The following is a 13,761-nucleotide window of genomic DNA, read 5'->3' as shown; positions in this document are numbered from 1 at the left end:
TGCTAAGCTAGCCGGGGAAGCTCCAGTGACGCCGAGGCGAGTTTTAGCTTAATAATCACCGTAGTCGAGTGGCCTACGTGGAATTGGGGCAGAAAAGAGAACAACCGGGGTCCACTGCCGTCTTCTCGCTTCCTTTTTTCAATCATTTCATGCAAGCTCACCTGAAATAGTCCGGTCTTCCGCCATACCGGCCACCCACGCATGCGCAATGTGGTGCTGTCGTCACGCAAATGCAGCCGTCAATCACATAACGGCAGAGTACCAAAGTAACCTACTAATGCATGACCAAATACGGATTCATATACAATAACAATAACAATAACAATAGAAGATGATGACTAGATTGTACAAGGAGGATAAAATGTTCCAATGATAGCTTCATCAATCTACCTCATGATCCCACCTGATGATCCCACCTGATGATCCTACCTCATGATCCCACCTGATGATCCCACCTGATGATCCCACCTGATGATCCTACCTGATGATCCTACCCGATTCTACCTGATGATCCCACCTGATGATCCTACCTGATGATCCCACCTGATGATCCCACCTGATGATCCTACCTCATGATCCTACCTGATGATCCTACCTGATGATCCCACCTGATGATCCTACCTAATGATCTTACCCGATTCTACCTGATGATCCTACCTGATGATCCTACCTGATGATCCCACCTGATGATCCTACCTAATGATCCTACCTGATGATCCTACCTGATGATCCTACCTGATGATCCTACCTGATGATCCTACCTGATGATCCTACCTGATGGTCCTACCTGATGATCCTACCTGATGATCCTACCTGATGATCCCACCTGATGATCCTACCTGATGGTCCTACCTGTCCATTCCACCTGTGAATTATGATGATCTGATATCTGATTCTTGTGCTGTCCGACCGTGAGCCTTTGTGGGCTGAACGGTTCAGGCCTTCCCTGGTGCTGGCCGAGGACCAGGAAGACTGGACTCCCCTACAGAGACCGCTGCTCCCACGACCCGGACCCAGAGAAAGCGGAACGGAACTTGAGTGAATACCAATTTTGGGAAGCCATGTGACTTTCCTGATTGGGCCACCGGGCGTCAGACCACCGGGAGCTCGCCTGGGAACCCGACTTCGGCACGAGACCGTCTTGTCTGGGGTGTGGGGTCTCCTTCCGGCTGCTCCACTGGGCCGCCATAGGACCCGTCTGTCTGGAGAAACCTACCAGGGTCACATAACCCCAGATCACATCGCTCCCAGAAGGACCCGAGTCCAAGAACAAGGTCTTATGCCTTAGTCCTAAACCTGGGTCCCGGACCTGACTCCTAGACGGTGTCCTAGTACTAGGTCTTATACGCGAGTCCTAGAAATAGGTCTTCAACCGGAGTCTTAGATGAGTCCTAGAACTAAGTGTTAGACCTGAGTCCTAGAATTGAGTGTTGGAACTGGGTCCCAGACCAGAGTCCTAGACTGGGTCCTCCAACAGCTTTGGTCATTTGCTCTTCATCTGACATGAATAAAGCCCTACGATTGGCTGATCGGGATTTTATTGTTCTTCCTGGACAGCAATAAAGGTTGGCAATCATGTGACCTTGTGATGATGTTCAGGTTCAGGATTTGGCATCACGCCGCCGCTCCCAGGAGCACACGTGTGAGTGCTGAGCTGGTACTTGTAGGAGAACCTTTCTCCACACACACCGCAGCCAAACACCTTCTCCCCCGTGTGTCTCCTCATGTGCGTTACGAGTGTTGTTCGGTCTAAGAAGCTTTTGCTGCAGACGGGGCAGGAATGAGGTTTTTCTCCCGCGTGTTTCCTCGTGTGTCTTTTCAACAGCTGCTTCTGTCCAAAGCCTATCCCACAGATTGAACAGGAGAAAGGTTTCTCTCCGGTGTGTTTCCTCGTGTGGACTTTCAACTGCTGACTTTGCACAAAACCCAAACCACAGACAGAACAAGTAAAAGGTTTCTCTCCGGTGTGTTTCCTCATGTGTGTTTTCAAACTATGATTTTGTCCAAAACCTACGCCGCACACAGAACAGGTGAAAGGTTTCTCTCCAGTGTGTTTCCTCACGTGTGCTATCAGATGTTGATTTCGGACAAAACCCAAACCACACACAGAACAGGCGAATGGTTTCTCTCCGGTGTGTCTTCTTGTGTGCGTTATTAGATTTGACTTCCTAGAGAACGTTTGGTGACAAAATGAGCAGGCAAACGGTTTCTCTCCGGTGTGGCTTCTCATGTGTATGTTGAGAGTGCTGCGGTGAAGGAAGCTCTTGTCACAGTGGTGGCATTTCAAGCGTGTGTTGTCAGGGTGACATGTCATATCAGCTGTAGAGTCTTCATCATCATCATCATCAGTGTCAGGAGAGTGTGACGTCGTGTGCTCACTATCTGATAGTGGAGCTAAGAGCTTGTCTGCTGGTGATCCTCCACAGTGGTCTCCATCAGCTTCTGTTGGAGGCTCCGCCTCTCTCTTCTCCTCACCTTCACCGTCGTCTTCATCATCTTCACTCTTCACAATGACACCGATCACTGGGAACTCCTCCGGTCCTTCCGGATGCTCTCCCTCCTGGCTGATGCTGTGCTCCTCCTCCTCCTCTTTAATGTGGGGGGGCTGGGGCCCCTCCTCTTCCTCTTTAATGTGGGGGGGCTGGGGCCCCTCCTCTTCCTCTTTAATGTGGGGTTGTGGATCCTCCTGCTCCATCCTGGAGTGCCACTCCTGCTTAAAGAAACACAATCTTAAGAGAAGTTTGGGTCTCTTTGCATCTCCAAATATGAATATCATCGTCTCATTTCCAGGTGAGGACCCAACCAAGAAAATTGACCTTCAGCGGGAGAACCTCTTAAAGAATAAAGATGAAATGTTATGTAAGTAAACATGGAGTATCGGCGTTGCACACAAGTTGGGGTCTTTTCGCTTGCATTTCTTTAACCTAAACGCTAGGGGGCAGTGTTTTACCGAGGTGTGAGCAACCGCAACCTTCGTTGACTAGCTAGTTAGCCGTGGTGACTGATGGAACGGTCAACATTCAATATTGATATCAGTACACAATAAGTCCGTCGTCGGTCATAACTTCAAACCAATAATCATAAAACAGTAATTCCTTCCATTATTCGTTAAACACTTGAGTGTTAGCGACGTTAATAATGATTACAATTATACAACTCCATCTTCCTGAAAACAGCGTCCAGTAGTTCCTCCTCTTTTGTTGGAGAAAGTTCCTCCTCGTACTCTGCTATGGTTCTTTCCAACACTACAAATATTTCTTCAACAGCCGCAGTTAGTCGCTGATTCACCAACGCTCTCAGCATTTGGACTTGACACATTTTCACACGATCCCGACACTTTACACTCACTTGATCTCTGCTTAGCGATGTTGATCACTTCCGCGTCTTTGTTAGCAGCTAGCATGCTAAGCTAGCTCGAGCAGCTCCAAAATGACACAGAGACAAGTTTGTCTTAACAGTAATGAGAAGAGAGAAGAAGAGAAGAACCCGTCTTTTCTCTGGTGAGACAAAATGAATAGTAAAGAATATTACTACTCCAAAAGAACCTCGTTGGACGATGTCGTCGCCTTGCTGACTAAAATAGCAGTGGAAAATAGAGTTGACGCATGCGCAATATGTTTCCCTAACTTTCGCGTCTCTCCATTGGCTGGCTAAAAGCTGGGCCGAGAAGCGTCAAAGTGACACGGAGATAAGTTTTGTCCTTCCGGTGACGGCTGATCTCCGCTGGCTTAAGTTTGGAGAGAAAAAAAGAACAAACGCGACAACATTATCGCGGCCTTTCTCCGCCGCCTTAGTATTACAGTCCCCTTAACAAAATGGCGACCTACGCATGCGCAGTCTGATGTTTGGTCAGCGCGTCACTTACTATTGCTAACAAAACGTACCTGAATGTAAACACCAGAAGAAAGATGAGTTTTAGGTGTGGGCACACGCACACGCACACGCACACGCACACGCAAACTTAAATGCCTTCGTTCACTGTCACTCTGGTCACATGGTTAGCAAAACACGTCATAGTTCATTTGATGTGCTGCCTTTACACATTGAAAAAATACACAAGTACACGTAAGTACAAGTACATATAAGACGGTACATCACAGGACGGTACCTCAGGATCGATACCATCGATATCCTGCTAAACTCCGCCACTGGCGTGTGTTTTCATATGAATACTCAAAGTTGAACGAGCTCGAAAGTACGTATGGCAGATGGAGCAGGGAAACGGTTTTTCTCCAGTGTGTGTTCTTTTGTGCGCTATCAAATATTCATTTTGGGAGAATCTTCTGCTACAGACTGAGCAGGCATACGGTCTTTCTTCGGAGTGCGTTCGCGCGTGCCTCAACCAGTTCGACCGATCCATGAATCTTTTACCACATACTGAGCAGGCAAAAGGTTTCTCCCCAGTGTGCGTTCTCATGTGAACTTTCAAAGACGACTTTTGAGAAAATGTTTGATGGCAAACCGAGCAGGCAAAAGGTTTCTCCCCAGTATGTACTCTTGTGTGTTCACTCAAATGCGACTTCTGAAAGAATCCTTTCCCGCAAACTGAGCAGGTGAAAGGTTTCTCTCCAGTGTGTGTCCTTGCGTGGCTCATCATATGCGACTTGATGAAGAATCTTTTACCGCAAACCGAGCACATGAACGCTTTTTCTCCAGTGTGATATCGGGCGTGTCTGCTCAGACTCCTTTTGTGGCCGAAGCTCTTGTCACAGTGGTGGCATTTCAAGCGTGTGTTGTCAGGGTGACATGTCATATCAGCTGTAGAGTCTTCATCATCATCATCATCAGTGTCAGGAGAGTGTGACGTCGTGTGCTCACTATCTGATAGTGGAGCTAAGAGCTTGTCTGCTGGTGATCCTCCACAGTGGTCTCCATCAGCTTCTGTTGGAGGCTCCGCCTCTCTCTTCTCCTCACCTTCACCGTCGTCTTCATCATCTTCACTCTTCACAATGACACCGATCACTGGGAACTCCTCCGGTCCTTCCGGATGCTCTCCCTCCTGGCTGATGCTGTGCTCCTCCTCTTCCTCTTTAACCTGGGGGGGCTGTGGCTCCTCCCACTCCATCGTGGAGCTCCAAACCGGCTGCTCAGGGGTAAGAGCTTCATCGCTGACATCTACAGGACAAGAAGACAAAGAGGCTTGGAGGAGTTGGAGGAGACATGAAGGTGTCTGGAGAGATGAGTGAGTCTACAGTGCCTCTGCTGGTGGCGGCCGGGTACTGCATGCCAGCGTGCCACCATTTGACTCCGGTGGTTCCAAATGATCTTGTGGCCTGCCGCTCGACGAAGTCACTCAGTCACTCAAGGAGTTTTTGCTTCCAATGGCTTCCCTACGACCCCTCCCCTTCCCCGCATACGACCCCTCCCCTTCCCCGCATACGACCCCTCCCCTTCCCCGCATACGACCCCTCCCCTTCCCCGCATACGACCCCTCCCCTTCCCCGCATACGACCCCTCCCCTTCCCCGCATACGACCCCTCCCCTTCCCCGCATACGACCCCCCCCTTCCCCGCATACGACCCCTCCCCTTCCCCGCATACGACCCCTCCCCTTCCCCCGCATACGACTGGAAAGGTCAGGCTTACCCCCCCCCCCCTTTCTTGTAAGGAACGTTAACCAATGCAGGAAGGTACAGCAGTAAGACTCTTCAGTCATGTCGTCCCTCGCTACATCACTGTTGGACCTTGGTCGTCCCTCGCTACATCACTGTTGGACCTTGGTCGTCCCTCGCTACATCACTGTTGGACCACGGTCGTCCCTCGCTACATCACTGTTGGACCACGGTTGTCCCTCGCTACATCACTGTGGGGGTGGCGTTGCTAGGCGACACAGGCGTGTCTCCATCAGACATGACATTCCTTCTGTCCGATATAAAACTTATAGAAAATGGAAGACTTTTAAGGCCACGAAAACCGAAATGCATGGCGAGGCGTCTTGAAAGACTCCATAATGAGATCATGATGATAAAGGAAAGTAAACAAACCTGCTCTGTGCAACACAACTTCCTGCTTCCTGAAAACGGCGTCCAGTAGTTGACGTTGTCGCTCGTTCTCCTCTTTTGTTCGAGAAAGTTCCTCCTCGTACTCTGCTATGGTTCTTTCCAACACTACAAATATTTCTTCAACAGCCGCAGTTAGTCGCTGATTCACCAACGCTCTCAGCATTTGGACTTGACACATTTTCACACGATCCCACTTTACACTCACACTCGGTCTCTGGTCAGCGATGTTGATCACTTCCGCGTGTCTTTGCTAGCAGCTAGCATGCTAAGCTAGCCCGAGGAGCTTCAAAGTGCTGACGTAAGGAATATTTCACAACTCAAAGTCTGTCCGGGAACCAAGGCGGCGACAATCTCGCGTTTTTGCTAACTTGATTCTAACCGTTGCTAACCTGCTCAAAATGGCGATCAACGCATGCGCAGCGGAGAATCTACAATCACGAACCAGTTCAATTGTACTTTTTTCCCTGAATCCGGACTGACAGGTATTCGTTCGCATTTATTCCGTTGACTTTCTGGCGTCTGCCCGATATTCTTCTCCCCGATATGTTGAGAAACATATGATTTTACAGTGAAGAAAATAAGTATTTGAACACCCTGCTATTTTGCTATTTCTCCCACTTAGAAATCATGGAGGGGTCTGAAATTTTCATCGTAGGTGCATGTCCACTGTGAGAGAGATAAACTAAAAAGAAAAATCCAGAAATCACAATGCATGATTTTTTAACAATTTATTTGTGTGATACAGCTGCAAATAAGTATTTGAACACCTGTGTATCATCTAGAATTCTGACCCTGAAAGACCTGTTAGTCTGCCCATTAGAAGTCCACCTGCACTCCATGTATCATCCTGAATCAGATGCACCTGTTTGAGGTCGTTAGCTGCATAAAGACACCTGTCCACCCCATACAATCAGTAAGACTTTAACTTGTAACATGGCGAAGACCAAAGAGCTGTCCAAAGACACCAGAGACAAAATTGTACACCTCCACAAGGCTGGAAAGGGCTACGGAGCAATTACCAAGCAGCTTGGTGAAAAAAGGTCCACTGTTGGAGCTATCATTAGAAAATGGAAGAAGCTAAACATGACGGTCAATCTCAATCGGAGTGGAGCCCCATGCAAGATATCACCTCGTGGGGTCTCAATGATTCTAAGAAAGGTGAGGAATCAGCCCAGAACTACACGACAGGACTTGGTCAATGACCTGAAAAGAGCTGGGACCACCGTTTCCAAGGTTACTGTAGGTAATACACTAAGACGTCATGATGTGAAATCATGCATGGCACGAAAGGTTCCCCTGCTTAAACCAGCACATGTCAAGGCCCGTCTTAAGTTTGCATATGACCATTTGGATGATACAGAGGAGTCATGGGAGAAAGTTTTATGGTCAGATGAGACCAAAATAGAACTTTTTGGTCATAATTCCAATAAGCGTGTTTGGAGGAAGAAGAATGAAGAGTACAATCCGAAGAACACCATCCCTACTGTGAAGCATGGGGGTGGTAGCATCATGCTTTGGGGGTGTTTTTCTGCACATGGGACAGGACGAGTGCACTGCATTAAAGAGAGGATGACTGGGGCCGTGTATTGTGAGATTTTGGGGAACAACCTCCTTCCCTCTGTCAGAGCATTGAAGATGGGTCGTGGCTGGGTCTTCCAACACGACAACGACCCGAAGCACACAGCCAGGAAAACCAAGGAGTGGCTCCGTAAGAAGCATATCAAGGTTCTAGCATGACCCAGCCAGTCTCCAGACCTGAACCCAGTCGAAAATCTTTGGAGGGAGCTCAAACTCCGTGTTTCTCAGCGACAGCCCAGAAACCTGACTGATCTAGAGAAGATCTGTGTGGAGGAGTGGGCCAAGATCCCTCCTGCAGTGTGTGCAAACCTGGTGAAAAACTACAGGAAACGTTTGACCTCTGTAATAGCAAACAAAGGCTACTGTACCAAATATTAACATTCATTTTCTCAGGTGTTCAAATACTTATTTGCAGCTGTATCACACAAATAAATTGTTAAAAAATCATGCATTGTGATTTCTGGATTTTTCTTTTTAGTTTATCTCTCTCACAGTGGACATGCACCTACGATGAAAATTTCAGACCCCTCCATGATTTCTAAGTGGGAGAAATAGCAAAATAGCAGGGTGTTCAAATACTTATTTTCTTCACTGTATATCCTATTTTATATTTTGTGTTCTTGTTTACAAACAAGGCTGACAACAAAATGGCTCTCTAAACTTGAATCCCTTCCACTTGGAATCTTTTTATTTCATGTAACCCATGGCCTTGCCAACTTTGGGTCTGAAATATTACTTTATTATTGTTTATTATTAATATGGCGTACTAGCAATACACTGTGATTTACTGCAGCCGTGTACTATTGATGCCTCAGTGACGCAGTACTTCATTCCTATTGTGTTTTAGCACCAGCTAGCAAGACCTCCACTCAGGCTACCCTCGTCTCCAGTATCTATGAAAACAAAGTTTGGATCAACTTCACGGCCCGAAGAGGCGATACAACCGTCCTATTACGGTATTATCTCGGTATTATCTTTGTTGGCAGCTAGCAAGCTAAGCTTTAAGATGCTAGCAAGCTAAGCTTTAAGATGCTCGTCCATGCAGCATTTAGGATCCTTCCTCCAATGGAGACGAGACAAAACGCGGCAGCGATCTCGTCATCTTGCTAACTTTCTCCCAGTCGTTTCGTTGCGACCTTGTCCAAAGTAGCCGAACATGGCGACCGACGCATGCGCATCTGTAATGTGCACGTCATGGACGAGTCGTTCAAAACTCGCGAGTTTTTTAAACCCGAATTGGGATTCACGGGTACCCGTCTTTGTTGACTCGGCTATAACGGAGACCGCCACCGCTTGCTACAAGACAACGTCGAGCAGCTAAGAACTTTTATCCCAAATACTTCGACTTTCTTCATCTTCTAGAAATATTACGTCATACTGCCCCCCCACCTAACTTTCCAAAAACTACTAGTCCACTAGTTTTGTTGTTCTCATAAGTTAAAAAACACGCTATTTTTTACTTCTCCTCTTTCATGTCTTTTCTTCTTTCACTCCAGCTTTCTTCTTGAAATGTGTTTGAACAACTTTATTGACATCGGACTGTCACTCTTCCCTGCAACCTCATTTTTAAATATATTTGTCATATGATCACATTTACGAAAGCCTTCCTCCTACGTCTCACCTCCACGCTGGGAAAGGTGTTACTCATTCCATACGTTCATGATTCCAAGTCAAATCAGTACAACGTGGCTGCAAGGAGGCCAAGTGGAATGAACGTCGGTCCGCATCGTTGGGCCAAGATGGCCTCCAGGTGACCTCCAGAAGAACAACACGTGACACGGATGGCAAGGATGTATTTCTTTACGTCATCATGGACTTACATCTTATTGGACAAACTACCCCCCCCCCCCCCCCCCCCCCCGCGCTTTAGCTCAGGATGTGTAACGTGTGATGCAAGTGATACTTTCAGGGATGGATATTAGCGTTACACCGAACAGCGGCGCCGGCGTGCGTTTTTAAATGTTTCCTCAATCCTGAACGAGCACGAAAGTGTGTATGGCAGACAGAGCAGGGAAATGGTTTCTCTCCTGTATGTGTTCTTTTGTGCTCTATCAAATATATATTCTGAGAAAAACTTTTATGGCAGACCGAGCAGGCGTGCGGTTTTTCCCCTGTGTGCGTTTGCGTGTGTCTTATCCAAGTCGAACGATGAGTGAACTTTTTGCCACACACCAAGCAGGCGAAGGGTTTCTCTCCAGTGTGTGTTCTCACGTGTCTTATCAAAGACGACTTGAGGGAGAATGCTTGGCAACACACGGAGCAGGCGAAAGGTTTCTCTCCGGTGTGTATTCGTATGTGTTCTTGCAAATGGGACTTCTGAAAGAAGCCTTTCCCACAAACCGAGCAAACGGAGCAAGCAAACGGTTTCTCCACAGTGTGTGTTCTTGAGTGTGCTGTCAAATGTACCTTCTGGGAGAACCTCTTACCACAAACTGAGCACATGTATGGTTTCTCCCCTGTATGCTTTCTCATGTGTCTTTGGAGAGTTGAATTGTCACCAAACAAATTCCCACATTTACCGCATTGGAAGTCCTTGACGCCCGCGTGACTTCTCAGGTGTCTTTTCAGGTTCCCCTTCCTGCCGAAGCTCTTGTCGCAGTGGTGGCATTTCAAGCGTGTGTTGTCAGGGTGACATGTCATATCAGCTGTAGAGTCTTCATCATCATCATCATCAGTGTCAGGAGAGTGTGACGTCGTGTGCTCACTATCTGATAGTGGAGCTAAGAGCTTGTCTGCTGGTGATCCTCCACAGTGGTCTCCATCAGCTTCTGTTGGAGGCTCCGCCTCTCTCTTCTCCTCACCTTCACCGTCGTCTTCATCATCTTCACTCTTCACAATGACACCGATCACTGGGAACTCCTCCGGTCCTTCCGGATGCTCTCCCTCCTGGCTGATGCTGTGCTCCTCCTCCTCCTCTTTAATGTGGGGGGGCCGGGGCTCCTCCTCTTCCTCTTTAAGGTGGGGGGGCTGTGGCTCCTCCTCTTCCTCTTTAATGTGAGGGGGGTGGGGCTCCTCCTCCTCTTTAAGGTGGGGGGGCTTTGGCTCCCCTTCATCCTCTTTAAGGGAGGGGGGCTGTGGCTCCTCCCGCTCCAACCTGGAGCTCCACTCGCGATGTTGATGGACGCCTGCAGGGAGAAGACAAAGGTGCTGTAGAGGTGTTGGAGGTGAAACGTGCCAGTGGGCAAATACGAGTGGAGACAAGCAGCGTGGAGCCATGGTTCCATCGGGAAGGATGGAGGGATGGGAAGGATGGAAGGACGGGAAGGATGGAGGGATGGGAAGGATGGAAGGACGGGAAGGATGGAAGGACGGGAAGGATGGAGGGATGGGAAGGATGGAAGGATGGAAGGACGGGAAGGATGGAAGGATGGAAGGATGGAAGGACGGGAAGGATGGAAGGATGGAAGGATGGAAGGACGGGAAGGATGGAAGGACGGGAAGGACGGGAAGGATGGGAAGGATGGAAGGACGGGAAGGATGGAAGGATGGAAGGACGGGAAGGATGGAAGGACGGGAAGGATGGAAGGACGGGAAGGACGGGAAGGACGGGAAGGATGGGAAGGATGGAAGGACGGGAAGGATGGAAGGACGGGAAGGACGGGAAGGAGGGAAGGACGAGAAGGATGGAAGGACGGGAAGGATGGAAGGACGGGAAGGATGGAAGGACGGGAAGGATGGAAGGACGGGAAGGATGGCAGGACGGGAAGGACGGGAAGGATGGGAAGGATGGAAGGACGGGAAGGATGGAAGGATGGAAGGACGGGAAGGATGGAAGGATGGAAGGACGGGAAGGATGGAAGGACGGGAAGGACGGGAAGGACGGGAAGGATGGGAAGGATGGAAGGACGGGAAGGATGGAAGGACGGGAAGGACGGGAAGGAGGGAAGGACGAGAAGGATGGAAGGACGGGAAGGATGGAAGGACGGGAAGGATGGAAGGACGGGAAGGATGGAAGGACGGGAAGGATGGAAGGACGGGAAGGATGGCAGGACGGGAAGGACGGGAAGGATGGGAAGGATGGAAGGACGGGAAGGATGGAAGGATGGAAGGACGGGAAGGATGGAAGGATGGAAGGACGGGAAGGATGGAAGGACGGGAAGGACGGGAAGGACGGGAAGGATGGGAAGGATGGAAGGACGGGAAGGATGGAAGGACGGGAAGGATGGAAGGACGGGAAGGATGGCAGGACGGGAAGGACGGGAAGGATGGCAGGACGGGAAGGATGGAAGGTCGGGAAGGACGGGAAGGACGGGAAGGATGGAAGGATGGCAGGACGGGAAGGATGGAAGGATGGAAGGATTATTTAGTTATTTTCTAACTCAACTGCTGGGAAAGCGTTACGGGCGACAAAGCAGGAAAGTTGTTTAAATTATCTTCTAAGACGCCTAAAGTGGCCTTAGTCAATAATGTTGACAGGTAATAATAATAATAATAATAATAATAATAATAATAATGATGATGATGATGATGATGATGATGATGATGATGATGATGATGATGATAATAATAATAATAATAATGATAATAATAATAAGAGTGAAACCAACCTGCTCCGTCTTGGTGCTTCCGGGAAAAAGCATCCAATCGTCGACGTCGTCGCTCCTTCTCGTGTTTTTTGAGAGAAACTTCCTCCTTGCACTCTGCTAATCTTTCGCACATTTAGCTCCCCTTTCTCTCTTTGTCCGGTTTAGCGACGTCTGGCTAACTTCTCCGTCTCTTTGTTAGCAGCTAGCCAGCTAAGCTAGCCCGAGAAGCTTTCAAGTGACGCGGAGAAGAAGTTGTATCCCAGCAGTAATTGTACTCGCTGTACCCTCCGTGTACTCTCCGTGTACTCTCCGTGTACTCTCCGTGTACTCTCCGTGTACTCTCCGTGTACTCTCCGTGTACTCTCCGTGTACTCCCTCACACGGAACATGGAGCGAAAGGACAACAAACGCGGTACCAATCTCGTCTTCTTGCTAACTTCTTTTCCAAGCCTTTCCTTGCATCCGCACCGAATATTGTCGTCCAAGATGGCGCCGACGCATGCGCAGTGTGACTTGACTTGTCTTGACTGCGTTCCACTATCCCGGCATTTTGATGGACGCTTGAAGGGTTTAGAGGGATTTTTGGGACGTCGTAGTTGCTTTGTTTTCTTCAGGACGAACCGTCTTTTTAAACTTGGAATTAAAACCCGCCTTCTCTTCTTCTTCTTCTTCGACAAACTCCAAGTATTGTTGTTCCAAGCTGCTGTTCCATGGGTAAGCTGTAGAGGGCAGTCAGGGGCAGCGTGCTGGTACAGGAAGTGCTGAAAGCTGCCATTCCAATAAATGACCAACCGTGCAGCCATCCCGACGTCTCGTTATTCAGCCGCCGTTGGAATACTGCTGCCACCTGGTGGCTGATGGGAGATACTACAAATGAGCACATCCCACTTCTATTCAGCAATAAATGAAGATGTCCGTCTTAGTCCGAATGATCGAGTGTTTCAACAAATAAATGATGTAATAATAATACCTTCTATTGAATTGAAATAAAAATACAACTGTACTAACAATTGTATAATTAACAATAATAATTAAATACAATTACATATGTATGAGCCAGTCAATTGTAGAGTGGAGTTTGTTATTTATGCTATGATGCACACCTTAAATATTGTTTGAAATATGAAATGGGAATATTTATTTTAATCAATTGTTGCTGTTTTTGTTTCAAATAATGGTGCTGCTTATTATAAAAACATTCATGTGTGTGGCCACGCACATGTTGGGGGAGGGGCTGGGTCACACGGTGAGGTGGAAGCTTTGGACTTCCACACGGTTTTCTTTTGACGTGTCTGATTTCTTCACTCATCTTTCTTGAACAATGAACCTTTTTGTCATAGCATTCTATAAAATAAAACCTTTCATTTTTGCAACTATACGGACTTTGTGTGGATCTCATCGATTGTGGATCTCATCGATTGTGGATCTCATCGATTGTGGATCTCATCGATTGTGGATCTCATCGATTGTGGATCTCATCGATTGTGGATCTCATCGATCGGACACAGGTAAACCAGGGCCTCACACAGAGGTGTCCATCTGCACCTACAACAAAGGATGAATAATGAAAATGAATGTCATTTCCTCCCACATTCCAAAAACATGCTAGGTTAATTGGCGACTCCAAATTGTCCATAGGTATGAATGTGAGTGTGA

The 13,761-nt window shown here is 48.1% G+C and overlaps 2 protein-coding genes across 2 annotated transcripts; both read right to left on the bottom strand.

The window, feature by feature from the left end:
• Window positions 1–1,418: 1,418 nt before the first annotated feature.
• Window positions 1,419–3,504, bottom strand: LOC131139732 (gastrula zinc finger protein XlCGF8.2DB-like). Its single transcript, XM_058089605.1, has 2 exons — window positions 3,349–3,504; window positions 1,419–2,710 (listed from the first exon to the last, which is right to left on the bottom strand). Exon 2 carries the CDS (start codon window positions 2,693–2,695, stop codon window positions 1,574–1,576), a length of 1,122 nt encoding a protein of 373 aa, XP_057945588.1. The 5' UTR covers window positions 2,696–2,710; window positions 3,349–3,504; the 3' UTR covers window positions 1,419–1,573.
• A 518-nt stretch (window positions 3,505–4,022) lies between these two features.
• LOC131139844 (zinc finger protein 84-like) lies at window positions 4,023–12,699 on the bottom strand. The gene is made up of 4 exons (XM_058089770.1): window positions 12,127–12,699; window positions 9,491–10,704; window positions 5,984–6,251; window positions 4,023–5,115 (listed from the first exon to the last, which is right to left on the bottom strand). Exons 1-4 carry the CDS (start codon window positions 12,236–12,238, stop codon window positions 4,136–4,138), a joined length of 2,574 nt encoding a protein of 857 aa, XP_057945753.1. The 5' UTR covers window positions 12,239–12,699; the 3' UTR covers window positions 4,023–4,135.
• Window positions 12,700–13,761: the final 1,062 nt, after the last annotated feature.

The sequence above is a fragment of the Doryrhamphus excisus genome, chromosome 12, assembly GCF_030265055.1.
Source record: "Doryrhamphus excisus isolate RoL2022-K1 chromosome 12, RoL_Dexc_1.0, whole genome shotgun sequence".
In the NCBI taxonomy this organism is placed as follows: Eukaryota; Metazoa; Chordata; class Actinopteri; order Syngnathiformes; family Syngnathidae; genus Doryrhamphus; species Doryrhamphus excisus.
Note: the sequence above shows the minus strand (reverse complement) of the source record. Positions and strands in the feature narration are given on the sequence as shown.